Below are 16,630 nucleotides of genomic sequence, written 5' to 3'. Positions count from 1 at the left end.
CGGACACGCAATCAGCTCCTCTGTGTTTGAAGTTTCAGAAAAACCATCTACCCAACAACCCTTGAGTCTCGAGTACCAAATGAACATGAAATGTTTGCTTTGTTATCAGACTAGCTCTGTATTGAGGAATCTTTCATTGGAAGTTACACACTTCATATGTCAGTCACAAAGCAGCTTATTCACGGCGATATTACCTGCACTTTTGCGCTCTGGTATTCAAGCTATTGTAGAGGAACCGTGTTTATTGAGGAAAGATTATTAAAAAATTGGTACAGATATTTGAAGGATATTGACTTCATCTAAAACACCCGTCAGCCTCGCAGCTATAACAGATTCTCTCGCAGAATTAATCAAATAACGCAATAAAGAGTGTTCAGAGTGGAGCTCGATTCCTGGAGAAAAATGAAAAATTCTAATCTCTTGTGCTTTTATCATCTGACATTTTTCTAAAAGGTAATTGTGTTATGATGAGACGAGGCTCTCCAGTCATTAGACATTCACTGTGTTCAGTTATAAATCAAAGATTTAGGCACAAAATCAAGTTAAACTTGATCCAAAATACAGACATTAGAATTTTTCACTGATTTGTGAGAGATGAGACAGAGCATTCTCACACTTGTACCTGCCATTCGTTGGGAAAACAACAACATTTCCACTTTGAAACAGATTAGAGTTGAAAGTTTCAGTGTTTTTTACACTTTCTTTACATTTCAACTGCTGTTCATTTGATCAGTTTTATAAAATGACATCAACCACCTGTCAATCAATGTTCATGTAGATCAAAATATAGATTAAAATATAAATAAATACATAAATATGAACATTATTAATTGTGATAGTAATAATAAATGCTCCTTGAACACCACATCAGCATATTTAAATGATTTCTTAAGGATCATGTGACACTGAAAACGGGATTAATGGCTACTGAAAATGCAGTTGTCACCAAAGGTAGAAATTACATTTTAAAATATACTAAAACATAAAACAGTTATTTTAAATTGTAGTAAAATTTCACAATATTACTGATTTTACTGGATTTTTGATCAAATAAGAGTCTTTTTACAAATTTTTTTTTTAAAACGTTTGAACACGAGGACTGTAAGTAAATAAAAGGGAATTTTAGATGATTTCCACTTATTTGATGTATAGTGACACTAAAATAACAAAACAGCTAATGCACCCACATCGAATGAGTGTGTGATTAAATGCATTATGGATATTTTGTCAGCGCTGTTGATTTTCTGTCTGACTGTGCTGACCATTCAATAGATGAAGCTGAAAATCAGTGGGAAACCATCCTCTCAATTCATCCTTAATCGTGTTGACACACTGAGTTGCGGCAAGGAAAAGCACACATTTACTGTAAAAATGGAAGAAGCAGAAGGTTGAACCAGCACCTCTGAACATGTTTAACAGATTAATCCAAAGTAATTCCTCTGTACATTCCTCCGCTCAGTTCTGCAGGCTGTTCTGTCCCAGCACTCAAGAATCAGTGGTTTATAAGACTCCTGTTTTCATTAAAACAACATCCAATATCCAGTTTACACTGGCATGACTTTTGAGACGTGAATAGCTTTGTTTTTATCCGTCTCATGGAGGCACTTGATTTCAGAAGGACTTAGAGTCTCCCAAGTGTAGAACAGATTTGAAAGCAGTACTTCTGTTGGGGGAAAAATGAGGTAACCTGTCTAGCTTGCTTGTGTCTAAATTAGGTCTGGTTAATTAATGAAGGGACTCTCTCCGGTGGGTGCTGAGGGGTTCAGCTTACTCAAAATGAGCAGATTACGCTCTCCAATCAGTACGAGCGGCCCTTTAAACACATTTCCTGCTCTCTCAATTTTCTCCCTTAAGCTGACAAACTGAGCAAATTGCTGAGGAACACATTCATAATGGAGTGCTGGAATGTCTTTCCATTATGACATATTTAAAGCACTGCATTACAGATTCACTTTGCCCCAAGGATTAAATTAAAAATTAGTCCTCACTTGTCATTAATTTGACAGAGCCGAGCGTTTCGAGGACGCGCAGTCAGGCGGAGTGCAGTGCTTTTTTTTTTTTGACATGTGAAAGAGGGGTAATATTGAAAATATCAACTGTAGGCAAAAAAATACTGTCAAACATACAGGCTGTCTCAAAACCTATACAGTTATTCACCTAGACAGCATTTTTGAGTGTCGTAGAAGTGCTTGAATGTTCAAACTGAATTGAAATATTTTTAGACAGCATTCTTGGGGAACGTAAGTATGTTTAAACACTTAGATATGTATTCTTGGTCATAGGCACATTCAAGTCATGGTCCTGAATTAAATTCAAGTCAAGACTGAACAGTGTTATTTTATGATAGGAGCGTTTGAATGTTCAAACTAAATCTAAAACATTTTATACAACATTTTTGGGCATCACAGACTCGATCATTCACTTTGAAATGAATATTCGGTAAAGCATTTTTGGTCATTATATGCATGTTCGAAATGAATCAGAAACAATTTCAGAAATATTTTTGAGCATCAGATGCACAAGCTGAATCTAAATCATTCAAAACTACATTTTGGGCTTGATAGATGATTCAATTTGAAATGAAACACTCAAGACAGTTTTTGGGAAACTCACAAATCTTTTGATCTCTTGATCATTTAATTTGAAATGAAACCGTGTTTTGGGCATCAGTGCCTGTTTGAATCGCATCAAACTTTTAAAACCGCTTTTTTGGGCATCACATTTTGAACCGAGTCGAAACATTTGAGGAAAGCTTTTTGCGCATCATATTCACGTTTCAGGCATCTTTTTGGACGTCACACACACATCTGAACTGAATCAAAACGTTGAAAGATTTTTTGGGGGCATTACAGTGTTCAACTGTTCCATATTGAACTTTTGATTATTCAATTTGAAACCAAGCATTTTAGGGCATCAGATATGCATTTAAACAATCTAAAATGTTCAAAACAGCATTTTTGGGGCATAATAGCTGGATATGAACGTTCAATTTGAAACAAAACACTTTTTCGGGCATCACAGATGCATTTGATTGAACATTTGAACACATTTCTGATGCCTAAAAATTATTCTGAGACACACTCCCTGGTTCCATCATGTTTCAGTATTGTGTTCTGTTGTTACAATAACCCCCAGCAGCAGGGATCTGTCGTACCTTGGTGTAAGCAGCACCGTTTAGCACCTCTCCGTTACGGATCCAGATGATGGAGGCAGCCGGTTTGGCGTTGTTGGCGTGGCAGGTGAGGTTTAGCGAGTCCCCTGCACGCAAGCTCACCACAGGCGCTCCGATTATTACGGGGTCATCAGGAGGAACTGGAAATAAAATCAGAGAGAAGTTTATCCTCTTGTTTCACAAACAATGGCACATAGTGAAGGAGAGAGGGGGGGGGGGGGAAATAGAAGGATGAGTCAAAAAACAGGTTTCTGAATAGCACTGATTGCAGTTCTCTTTTTAAACAGCACTGATCAGCCTGCTTCTCACTCAGACTCAGGTAAATTATTGATTGGGCACTCAGCTCATTAGGGAGCATATCTGGGGCAAGTCTAAATCAAAGGCAACAAGCAGCTGCTACACCCTGAGTGCTCCAGAGAGAGCACTGGAAAAAGAGAGAGGGCAGTAAGACGTGAGAAGAGGAGGGGCTATTTGAAGGTGCCAGAACGGGCCGACTGGGGGATGGTTGTTGTTGGGGGACGTCCCAGAGATGCTGACTTCATTAAGAGGGAAGCTGAGACCCCATTAATCATATCTTACTGATTAGACTTCTGCCAGCTTATACTCTCGCCGAGATTTCTGGCCAATCAGACGGCACTCACAAGTTTGAGCAACTGGGGACTTCAAGACGCCTTGGTAACAGCGAAGTTTAGGGTGCAAAGGGGAGGTTTTGACCATGTTTCTTCATGAAATTAAAGTCTCCAAAGGAGGACGCCGGACATCTTCTCTTTAGATCTTTCTGTGTAGCACATCAGACCGTGGAGACTTGTCCCTCGCGCTATGCAACGATCTCAGAGTACGGAATCCTGTGTGATTTGTTAGCTGGTGTTTCTTCCCCGGAACCAATCAAGTCTCCCTTCGGCTTGAAAAAATCATACGGTTCTCAGAACGAATGAATAGTTTTTCCCTTCTGCCTCCGTGTATAAAGGCCACAGCCACATCTAGTTGTCAGCACGGTTTGGAGAGAGAGAAAAATAGAGAGAGTGGGAGAGATTAGAGAAAGAGAGAGATAAAGAAGGAATGAGGAAAAATTAAAAGTAGAAAACTGATTCGGTTTGTCGTGATGGAAAAGTAAATCTGTTTAACTGTGTGCAACCACACAGGCAGCCCTGATATATAAATAGGTATCAAAATTATGTTAACAAAAATTATATTCTATATAATAGATACACATTTCTGTTGAAAAGTTTGGGGTCAGTAAGATTTTTTTTTGGAAAGAATATAAATCTTTTATTCAGCAAAGATGCAAAAAATTTGGCCGAAAGTGATCAAAAGTAAATGTAAAATGTAAAGTATAATTTAAAAGTATAATGTTACAAAAGTTTTCCATCACAGAAATAAATCATATTTTCAAATATATTCAAGTAGAAAAGTTTTTTAATTGCAATAATTATTTAAGTGTAATAATAATTAACAATATTGCAATTTTTACTAGATTTAAGTGTAATAATATTTAACAATATTACAATTTTTTACAAGATTTAGTCCAATAAATGCAGATGAACAAGGTGAGACAGACAGACAGACAGACAGACAGACAGACAGACAGATAGATAGATAGATAGATAGATAGATAGATAGATAGATAGATAGATAGATAGATAGATAGATAGGCAAATTACTAACATTAAAAGTGGTTCTTGTTCTACCAATAAAACAGCAATAGAAAACTGGAATGAAATTTCACTGTTGCATTTTAATTAGCGTCAGATAATTCAATGTACTTCCACTCAGAATCCACTCTCATTTCCAGGAGCAATTAAAGTCAGTATCATATTCCTTTCCCCATCTGGACATCAAAGCCATTCTTAACGGCTTGTTTTAACGCCTAAGTGCTTTGCCTGTTTAGAGCAAACTCATTCGTTTTTTTTTCCAAGTGATACAAACATAGCTTACAATTGCATGCTGGGATTGTTTTCCGGGACTGATAAACCAGAGGCTAAGTGTATGCAAATAAGCACAACATTTAAGTCAATCAGTCTGTCTGCTCAAGTTTCAGTTATTGATGGAGTTGAATGAGAGAGAGAGAGAGAGAGCTGGCACTGCAGTCCAACATTCAAGTCCCAGAATTCCAGAAAGCTAAATGCCAATATATTATGGTGTGAATTCACACACTGCCATTTCCAAGCAGCTTTGGATGGCATCCCGTGACTCTCCATGTGGCACGGATCCCAGATGGTTCATGCTCTCTTTGTGAGCGCCAGAGTCTGGCGTAACCATGTTAAACCTTCTCGTGACCGCCATGTTTGCAAATATGCCCTGGTGTGGCGCTTCCAAGCCGGTGCCTTAATGCAGCCAATCATCTTCTTTGTGTTGAGCCGGTCAACACGATGGATTAATCATCCCACCGTAATTGCTGTTCAGAGTGGGGAGAAACTCTCACACGGAGCCTAACGAACAGCCAGGACGGAATTACTTCTGTCTCTGCCCTCTTGATACACCGGGCCCTTGAGACACCTCGAGTCATTCAGTATGTGGAAGGAGAAAAATGGAGCAATTTCATTTTGGAAACAAGAGAGAAGGGGCATTCTGGGAAATGTGACCTATTTTATAATGTACCTGGATTTGGTCTTACATCTGGAGATGTCTCTCTCTCTCCCTTTTCTCATTCCCTCTCTCCGTCTTTCTCTCGCAGGAATTGGTAGCACGGTGGATTAATCACTTTCATCCTAAGTTCAGTTGTTGTACCACACAGCAGCACACAGCCTTTAGCAATTATCCCTCCTTTTTTGTTTTTATTTTTTCAGGTGTATTAACTAAAAATACTCACGGAGGTTCACCATAAAAGCCCTTTAAACAGGAGCAGATGTGATCTTGTTACCAGGACACAAACATTTTTTTTGAATAAAAGCATTTGAAGTGAAATATTCTGTTGTTTGAAACGGCACTCATATTGAACAGATAATGATGGCGTACCATTTCACCTTTTGAAAGTTCCTGCTGAAGGCCAGTTTGTTAACAAAGGGGGCACCTAGTTTCAAATGAACTGTAGAGAAACCAATTAAAATCGAATAAACAAGGTGAAATAACATTTTTAAAAGTTGAAATGTTAACACAAGGGCAGGAAATGTTAAATCCAGGACTATTTTTAACACAATTAATGGAAACTGCATTACATAAAGCACTAACCAACCTTGAATTACACATTCAACAACATTTTTTCTGCACGTTTTTGTCACTTTTGTGCAGTAATGTTGACTAAACAGCACAGTGCCCAAATGGCCTTGTGAGCGCCACTGAACTATCTGTTTGTTTTGTAATAGAAATCATTGTCTTACATTCTCCCGTCAGCTTATCAATGCGAGAGCATCCGACCGACCTTGGTCCTGTTTTTCAATTGCAAACAGTTCGCTCTGTTTGAGGGAAACAGCCTCAAGTGAGACTTTTAAGATACACTGTTTCGTTTATTCACAAACATTAAAAAAAAAGCTCTCTAAGTCTCCGTGGTTGCTCATCTGTTTCTTTTAATACCGAAAGCTCTGGCCAATGCATCAGATAATTGACTATCATTAAGATTTTCTTAATTTCAGTTAACACTAGTATTGTCATTTCACATTAATGTGTCTTAATTATTATATAAAGACAGGCTGTCAAGTATTGAGTTAAATCTATTGAGGAGGCGATGAATATTAAAAGTTAAATTACGCTTTAGGTTCAGCATGTTTGCTTTTTGGTTATGACATGAATAGAGAGTATGAATAAATAAATAGATGTCAGCTTGATGAGCTTTAACTACAGGGTGCCATTATTGACACAAGAGCTGAATTGAGAGCGCACGATTTATCCCACTCCTTCTGCTCGAGTTCTCTTAAAAGCTTCTCTGGGAGGGAAGGCATGTCACTGAGACGTCTGATGCTCAGAAACAGGAGTAATCTTGGGAGGACGCCCCAAAAAAACAGTACAGCATGTACAGAGATGACACGCATGGACAAGTGGCCCACACCTGAGAGCCCTTTGGCCTGAACAGGCCTGTGAACAGCAGCGCTCCGCTCTAATCAGAACTCTGTCTCTCGCTCCATATGCCTCGTGGGAGTTTTACAGTACAGGAGGAGCCTGTCACGGTGCAGTTTTTCCTTTCCTGTTACTCTCTATGATATATCAATGTGATCTTAATTGCATTTGTATTTGTATTGTGCAGTTGTTTACATAGACAACATCTATGAATAGACAACTTTTAAAACATTAATTATTGAATATGTAATTTCAGAGACATAGTAAACATGTTTAATATTGTGTGTACTATCCAGATGTAAAGTGCACTAAAACAAAGTGCACCGCATGGTTTCGACAAAAATATTAAGCAGTACTGATAATAATAATAAGAAATGTTTCTTGAGCAGCAAATCAGCATTAGAATAATTTCTGAAGGCTCATGTGACACTGAAAACTGGAGTAATGATGCTGAAAATTTGGCTTTGATCACAGGAATTGATTACATTTTAATTATATTAAAATAAGTAAGATTTTAAATCAATAGCACTCATAAAGACAATTAATCAATAACTTATTCATCACCATTCATGAGCAATTCGCTGAATCAATGAATCAGAAAAGACTTGAAGTATTTTGTGTTTATGAACAAATTGGATGAGTGTATGATTCAGTGACTCATTCACAAAGACAATCATTTGTTTTGTTTTATAATGTAGGCCTATTAGTGTTTTTGAAAGAATCATTTGAGTGAATGATTCAAATGACTCACTCATAATAGAGTCACCTGTCACCACCTACTAGTGTAATGATGTAATTTGAAGAAGAAGAAGAAAGAGTCACTGAAAAAAATCCCAACACAGAAAATGAGTAATAAAAATAGTGAAACATCTCATTGTGAAACACCGCTCAGCCATTCAAATACACAGAACAGAGCTAACTGCTGAATAAATTAAAATATGTAGTTGCCTTTAATTTTTTTAACCATTATGTAGCTCAAAAAGTAGAACATGGCACTAGTAACACCAAGGTAATGGGCTTTATTCAGGTAAAGCTAGAAATTATAAAATGTGAACTCTAAATGAATATAAGTCACTTTGTATAAAAGCATCTGCCAAATATGTAAGCGTAAAATGGGCAATTTAATTTACTTACCAAAGTATATTGTAATTCACACTTGGCATCATGCAAGTTAATTTTAGACACTGCATATACAGTATCTCAGCTGAAGTTTTGCACCTATATCACATTAGTGAGAATTTGTATTCTGCTGTGACACAGTAGCATGATGTACCTGTCTGTGAATTCACATTTCTCCAAGATGCAGATGTTGCTGCATGCCTGCTGCCTATTCAACAAAGTGTAACGTTTGAAATGACGACCAGCTGTTGCAAACTTCAATCCATTTTTAAAAATTCATAACACTAACTGCACTTGCAGACTGAGGTGATAATTCTTGCATTTAAAACCAAGATAACTATGTAGTGGGGAGGTAAAAAAAAAAAAACCTGGGAACAATAGCATTTGGCTGTTATTCGGGTTGAGACCTGTATCTGTGAACTCTACATTTTCAATTTCATCACAGCATTGTTTGCTTTCTCTGTTCCCAGTCTGGCTGCGATGTGCCTTTTTGAGGCCAAAGCTGGTGCAGACATTAACATGAGGAGACGGGGAACATATTTGGACAGGGCTGGGTGAGTTAGCTTGCTGCGAAAGGGTGAGAAACCCATAAAAAACGAGGAAAAGACAACAGGATATCTTTTCTGCGCCTTTCCATTCTAGTTTTCTGAGAATCGGGTGATGATCCCTGACTGGTGTCTTATCCACGAAGAGGAGGAACTTAACAGCCTCTTTTCTTTGAAAGACTACAAGTAATTGCCATCTCCTCTCATTAGGACTGATGTTTGTCTCCCTCTGGGACGGGTTAACATGGCTTGTTCAACACGCTCTTAAGGCAAAGGATATCATCTTGTACAAAGCTTTAATCCACTAGCTTTTCCTACTTTTAGTCTGAGAAGTTCACATGTAGACCTAATTAATGTGACATGACTGCACAATTAGATTCAAAATGAGAGTATTGTGGCTTTTAGCACATCTGCACTATTGTTGAAAGAGGTGGTTTGGGTTGGTGTTTTTGAAAAGTGTCTTGTCACATGATGATTATCCATGTGAATTGATTGTATAGTGAGGAAGGTGTTGAAACGCAAGAGCGACAAGTCAGTTCAGAGAGAGAGAGCAAGTCATTTTCAAACTTTTCTCTTTGAAATAACTAACAGACTGTTTATAATAAGACTAGGAAATGTGAATGGGTCAATTTTGCTTGTATGTTGACTTTAAGACAGTTTGACACATTGAACAAACTGTACTTTTATTCCACACAGCCTTGTTTTCATTCACATCAAGAAGGAAAGAAGGCCTCTAATTAAAGGGATAGTTCACCCAAAAATGAAAATTTGATGTTTATCTGCTTACCCCCAGGGCAGCCAAGATGTAGGTGACTTTGTTTCTTCAGTAGAACACAAACATCTATTTTTAACTCAAACCGTTGCAGTCTGTCAGTCATATAATGGAAGTGAATGGGAATCACGGCTTTGAGAGTCAAAAAAACATACACAAACAAAACCAAATTAAACCCTGCGGCTCTTGATGATATATTGATGTGTAAAGACATGAAACGATCGGTCTGTGCAAGAAACTGAACAGTATTTATATCGCTTTTTACCTCTGATGCACTGCAATGTCTGAACTGTTCGGAGCGCATCCTCGACAGCCAGCGCATGACGCGTCTTCTTCTTCTTGCTTTACGGCGGATCGCAGACGTATAAGTGCATTACCGCTACCTATCTCTCAAATGGACCATTGACACTCTATCTACAATCTCAATTAGGAGTGTCAATGGTCCATTTGAGAGATAGGTGGCTGATCCCTTTAAGTCTGAAAGCAGCCAAATTGCACAAGCTCTTTAACTCCGAAGACAATGAGCAGAACAAATGCTGAGAGCTTACAGAAACTCTGCAGTAGCTCTTTTTAAACAATGGTGACCTTTGGAAGTGGCTCGGGTTTCTCCCCACGGTTCACTGAGTTGCTGCGCCGTGGCTCTCGCTCTATCTCCAGCTCCTCGCCTTGGCTTTAGGGGAATTCCTTGGATCTAATTAGCCTCAGGGGTCCTTCTTCAGCAATGTGTACCAACCCCATCTCATGTGTTATTCAGCAGCCTGGCCACTACAAAGCAAACTGGGTTACCCCACAACTCTCCTACGGATGTTCAAAGTTCAAATGTCACTCCGGCAGGTCAGCCGCCCTCCCACTGCCAAGTTCGCACTTGTGTAATTGCAGAAGCGCACATTCGAAACTGAGACTGATTGTTTGAGAGCCTTATTGCGAAGCTGTGCCACTTGAAAGAGAATAAAAGAAAGCGCGAACTCGCTCTGAATTTGCGTGAGGGCACCGCGGGGGACCGGAGACACCATTTAGTGGTTGATACACACCGGCGTAGCGCGATTTGAGACCTAGGCATATTAATGCATCGCAGCGGTGAACGGAACCCCAGCCCAAACACCAGGCTTTAAAGTCAAAGTTGGAAAAAGCCTCCATGAAAGTGACAAAGACAGGTTTGAGACTTCACAGGCCAGGCATCCGATCAGGTTACAATGACCACTCTGGATCCCGGCTGTCAGGAGAGAGATAGAGAAAGCGAGCAAACCAACCAAACGCCGCATCTGATTGTGATCACGCGCTGTTGTCCCCCCTCCCCCCGGGAGGGAAGTGACAGGGGATTGACGGTGACGGAGTCCCTACATGAGGTTCATTACCTCACTCAGGAGCCGCTTGCGGTTTTGTATACAACTTTTCAGAAGTAAGCCAGTTTGTGTGGGATTACATGTCAGGCTAATGGCTCTGCCCTGGGGAGCACGATGATTTGTCTCTGCTGCCACCGGACCAGCAAAAAATAAAAACAAATGAACGGCCTCTCATCTATAATTAATCATTTTAATGGACCTAGAATCACAGGCATCTTCGCTCGGCTTTAAGCGTCTAGACTCAGATTACTGGTTTAAAATGCTGTTACTCCAAGGCCAGCGTAATGAACTTATTCCTCTGGAATATATCATAGTTTTAACAAAGGAAAGAAAGAAATCAATAATGATAATCAGGCAGAGTCGGGCTGCCTGGGAGCTAAGCTGACGCAATGCATTTGTGTCAGGGCCTCTATCGATTGCAAACATATCTAATGTGTCTTATTAAAGCTGATTAGCCCTGATTTCAGAATATCACACATTTATCTGACTCAGAGATTGACTTTGTTCTTGTCTACATTCACAGTATTGCAGAGGCGGTGCTTTTTCATGCTTTCTTGTTCTCCAGGCCTCGCTTTCTTTTACTCCTTTACTGCTCGAGTGCTATTCTAGTTAAAGTATGTATCGATTTGTCTGAATGTCCGTCAGTTCATCCATCAATCCATCTATCTGCACTCATGCTACAAAGGCTTCAATTAAAAAAAGAGAAGCAAAAAGTGAACCACAGAACTCGAAACAGTGAAACACAGATCTATCCATCTATTCATGGAAGGTTCTGGTAGGTGACACTGACCCAGAACAGTGAGCCGAGCGGGTCGAGATCTGGTAGCAGCCTGGATGGCTTGACACTCAAAGCTGCCGTCATCGGTCAGTTCGGTCCTCTGGATCAGTAGGTGATATTCTCCTTTGCTGTGGTCCCCAATCACATCATAGCGTGGATAACCTGAAACACAAGGTTGAAATGAAACAAACAGAATATTAATATTAAAAAAAACATTTTTAATGCTTTCCAAGCACTAAAATGTCTGCCCTCGACCCCTTAAGTTACCCCGGGCATATTTGTTATCTAAAAGATCCAGTTTAATCTGTATGTTTGTTTTTTGCGAGTTTTGTTGCATTTTACTCTTTGTGCTGTAGTATTGTTAAATTCTATGGAAGCTGGTAAAATAATAGAAACATACAAAAAGGCCAAACAAGTCCTATTCGGAGTTGGCCTTGAATGATCTCCAGTCACATTTACTGTAGTCATGAAAGGAAAAACAATAAAAAATCACTCTATGGTATTACTCGATTTAAACCTCATAACATAAACATGAATCTTGACTTCTGACATAAAATGTTCTCAGATCAAACTGCCACACAATACCATATCATAAATATGCTTTATTTGAAAAGACTGATTAATAGTTAAGCATTAATTTAAAGAAGGCAGTTGATTGAAAGTAAGAGCATATCTGCTTATTGATTCAGCATAAAATTACTTTTTTTTTTCTTTTTATTAGATTTTCAAAAGAACACACACACACACACACACACACACACACACACACACACACACACACACACACACACACACAAAATAAAAAAATAAACCAGAACCGAACAAAACAGAGATAAGAAACAAATACTGTCAGCACTACCTACATATAAGATTAATACATACATGACATAGTAAGCATAAAATTACTTTGTTAAAGGATCCATAAGTCTTTCCAGAGTACTATGGATAATGAAATAGTATTATTATTATTATTATTATTATTATTTAGAGCTGGGCAACGATTAAGATTTGTAATCGCGATTAATCACATGATTTTTCTGTGATTAATCGTATTATGCAAAAAATTCTAAATTGAATTCAAAACAAGTGTATTGCCCACTTTTTCATTTAAAAGTACTGCTATATTTACAAAAGTGCAATAACATTTGGTTTGCAAACACTTTAAACATATAAAGTGCAGAAGTTTTACAGAAGTATTCCTTTCACAAGAAATATTTTAACTGCTAATATGTAAATCTCAACTTAAACATTAATGCAATCAAATTAAATATAAAATTAAATATAACGTTTTTATAGAAAATATTTTATAGTTTGTTATAGAAAAACAAGTTATGCTCAGAGTCCAGAGTCTCGATCATAACATTATAACAGGCACCTTCCGAGTAGAGACCTGCACTATCGCGGGCCCAACGTAGCAGAGTGCGGCGCGGGACAACACTTGATGGGGGTGCGGGCAGGTAGAGACTCGTGTTCAGGAAGCTGGAGAATAAGGGTGTACTCACACTAGGCACTCTTAACTGTGCCCGAGTGCGTTTGACCTCCAAAGCCCGGTTCGTTTGACTAGTGTGATCGCTCCGTGCCACGCTCTGGCGCGGTTCATTTAGCCGGCCCTGGCTCAGTTGGAAGAGGTGGGCCAAAGCGTGTTTCAGTTGGGCTCAGGCGCAGTACGCATGTAGTGTGAGCGCAGCACTTCTTATACGTGCAGCATGATTGCGTTAACATTTCTGAGCATCAAGAGTGATAGATCTGTAAAGCAATATATTGTGAGAGGGCCATGTGTTACCGCATTCCAAATGACTCAAAATAATAAACCACAAAGATAACAAAACGGCACTCCACTGTGCTGTGCGAGAGCGCTTCTATGCTCTCTTCACGTGCTATCGGAAACTTCTTATTTCCCACTTATGAAGTCATGATTACGAGCATGTAGCATTCTTTTCTGTTAAAAATGAACAGTGAACAGTGGTTTTTAAATGTTCATGCTTAGCCTAAATAATTTTATCGGGAGCGTATGTGAGCGCTGCTGTAGTCTTAGGCCCACCCCAAATGCTCTCATTGGTTGAGACGCGTGATGACGCCCATCCCAAGCCAGTACTGATCAACATCCCACTCCTCCTGTGACCCATGGTTTGTCTGTATGTGTATTCGGAGCCAGTGAGCAACAGACTTTCAAAATAATAATAATAATAATAATAATTAGGGATGCACCGATACCACTTTTTCCAGTACTCGCCCGATACCGATACTTTTATCTTTGGTACTTGCCGATACCAAGTACCGATACCAATATTTTTATTGCATTTGTAAATTTTTTTAAATATTGGGTACAGAAACCAAAAGAGTATGTATAATGTTAGTTGGTTAACTTCATTTATCAAATAGATACAGTCAAGCCAAAATGTATTCTGACACCTTCAACATTTCTAACATTATCACAGTTTATTCACTATAGTTTAGAAAATGGTAATAAAATATGACAAGAACTCAGAGTTAAACTGTGTCAGAACAAATTCAGCTTGATAATGTTAGATAACTTTGATAGAAAGGTATGTAATAGATTACAATCAACCAAAAATTAGACAGCTGTTAGTATGACAGTATTTACACAACTATCAATACTTAGTCGGGCAGCACTTAGCCTTAATGACAGCCTGTAGTCTCCTGGGCATGCTGTCACCCAGCTTCATGCAAGCCTCAACTTCAATGTTTTTTGCCAGACTCTGCCTGAATCATTTTTGGTCCCAAATTTGTATAAATTTTACTGGTAGTCCACTGTATGAAGAATATTTTGGTATGATTTGTCACAATTTACTTTATTTTGCTATCCTCACTTACATAAATGAACTATAGTGTCCTGCACCCACTAGTAAAAAAAATATCAAAAATTATATCTGGTCTCTGAATAATTTTTGGTTTGACTGTATATCCTTCGGTTATTTTCACACTTAATTATGCCCATTAAAATGTATTTTACAAGTTTTTGTTACTTTCATTGTTCATTTTTTTGCTCTGTGGTACATCATCTTTAATTTAATAGCATTAGAGCTGCTCCATTGCAGCGGCTCAGTACTGTAATCACGCGCTTTGCTGTAATAATGCAGGGAACCACTCGTTATAAATCTCCGAACTGTGATATTTTCAGAAATAGAAGTCGCGTTTTTTCATCTGAAACGTGCTGCGATTTATATTCCAAAGCCTCTCATATAATGCAGAAACGCTCAAGCAAGCAAAACACACGCAACGAGTGCAAGAATTTGTACTGATGCAGAACGAGAGGACAGTAGTACAACCTAGCGCATTTCACACAGGCTAGATTCACTTTCGCCTGAAAGTCGTGTATGCCTAAGGTTGAAAATAAATTATGTTTATAGTGAATCTTATTTTTCCAATTAATTTTAATCCAAATGATGCGTGTGCTAAGTGAGTGAACATCAAAGATCACACAACAGAAGTGCACGCGCGCTCGCTCTCTCTCTCTCTCTCCCTCCCTACCATTAAGTAACTTGTGCATTGTTTTACTTACTTGTTTTTTACTTATCTGCCCGAACTACAAACTTTCCAGGGATGTCTGTGAGAAATATTCACTCAACAAGCTCGCGCATCTGCACCGCCACGCGCTCAATCCACTCAGCGTGCTTTGTTTATCAGCTCACGCACACCAGCTATACAGGCATTAATACTGAATGTTTAATGTTATATTTGTTGCATACATATACTTCGTAGTAGACATCCTTAACTCCACTCTGCTGTCTGTTGTTCTGTTGTTGGTGTTTCTTTGTCTGAATATGGCACTTATCACATGCTGTGTGGTATCGGCGTTTGGTATCGGTGCATTTTAACGAGTACGAGTATGAGTACAGGAGCTCAGTATCGGGCCCGATGCATCCCTAATAATAATAACAATAAAACTTGTGTTAATGCTCGATAAAATTATTTTCTGTTTTAATTAATGCGTTAACTTGTCCAGCCCTATTATTATTATTATTATTACATACATATTTTTTTAAATAGCTGATGTCTAGAGAGCAGGGTTGTAGATACATACCAATCCAAAGTCTGGGGTCAGCAAGTTTTTTTTTAAGAAATTAACTATTTTATTAATCAAAGGATGATTTAAATAGACTAAAAAAAGATTAAAAATGTCTATTCCAAATAAATTCTGTTTATTTGAACTTTCTATTAATTTAAAGAATTCTGAAAAAATCTATTATAGTTTCCACAAAAATATTAAGGAGCACAACTTTTCAACATTGATAATAATAAGAAATGTTTTTTGAGCAGCAAATCAGCAAAAAAAAAACAAAACAGCAACATAGGCTCATTGTAAATACAGTACGTGCCTCTAAATACATTTCTACAAAATTGAAAAAAATCATACCTATACATACGAATCGCTGCAGTTTCCAGTTGAAATAAACACTAGAGGCAGTAAAACTCTGACAACTTTTATTCCGTTTCACACAAAGTATGATTTGTAGGTTCACATTTTTAATTAATAAAGCCTAATTTTCGCACAATTACTTGTATTCAAAACAATTTTAACATGCTGCGACATTTGAAAACTGATACTTTTAAACATTAGTGTCACATATCCAGCTTCATATGTATGGGTTTTAATGTTTAGTAGGTTTGTTCGGTAGCTCACGCAGTACGAAGTTTAACTTGAGAGGTGAAGAGCTCGGGTACAAATCCTGTGAAACTACGGTTCCCATTCAGTCAGTCACGTTCAACGTTACGTCAGTGACTGACGTTACGACCGATCCTGGACCTGCGCGTACTGAACCGGGCCCTTCACAAGCTCCCGTTCAGGATGTTGACGCAGAAACGCATCTTTCAATGCGTCCGTCCTTTCGATTGGTTTGCAGCGGTCGACCTCAAGGACGCGTACTTTCATGTCTCGATTCTCCCTCG

The 16,630-nt window shown here is 38.5% G+C and overlaps 1 protein-coding gene across 1 annotated transcript in view; it reads right to left on the bottom strand.

Annotated features, from left to right (window-relative positions):
* The window catches only part of kirrel3a (kirre like nephrin family adhesion molecule 3a), a 149,204-nt gene that overhangs the window by 43,700 nt on the left and 88,874 nt on the right, over window positions 1–16,630 (bottom strand). The window contains exons 3-4 of the mRNA XM_016269589.1: window positions 11,732–11,881; window positions 3,155–3,312 (exon numbers count right to left, since the gene is read on the bottom strand). Coding sequence (XP_016125075.1) covers window positions 3,155–3,312; window positions 11,732–11,881 — 308 coding nt within the window. The remainder of the gene's footprint in view (window positions 1–3,154; window positions 3,313–11,731; window positions 11,882–16,630) is intronic.

This window comes from Sinocyclocheilus grahami, unplaced genomic scaffold (genome assembly GCF_001515645.1).
Source record: "Sinocyclocheilus grahami isolate Dianchi unplaced genomic scaffold, SAMN03320097.WGS_v1.1 scaffold53.1, whole genome shotgun sequence".
NCBI lineage: Eukaryota > Metazoa > Chordata > Actinopteri > Cypriniformes > Cyprinidae > Sinocyclocheilus > Sinocyclocheilus grahami.
The sequence above is the reverse complement of the archived record's forward strand: the minus strand, read 5'-3'. Positions and strand labels throughout refer to the sequence as shown.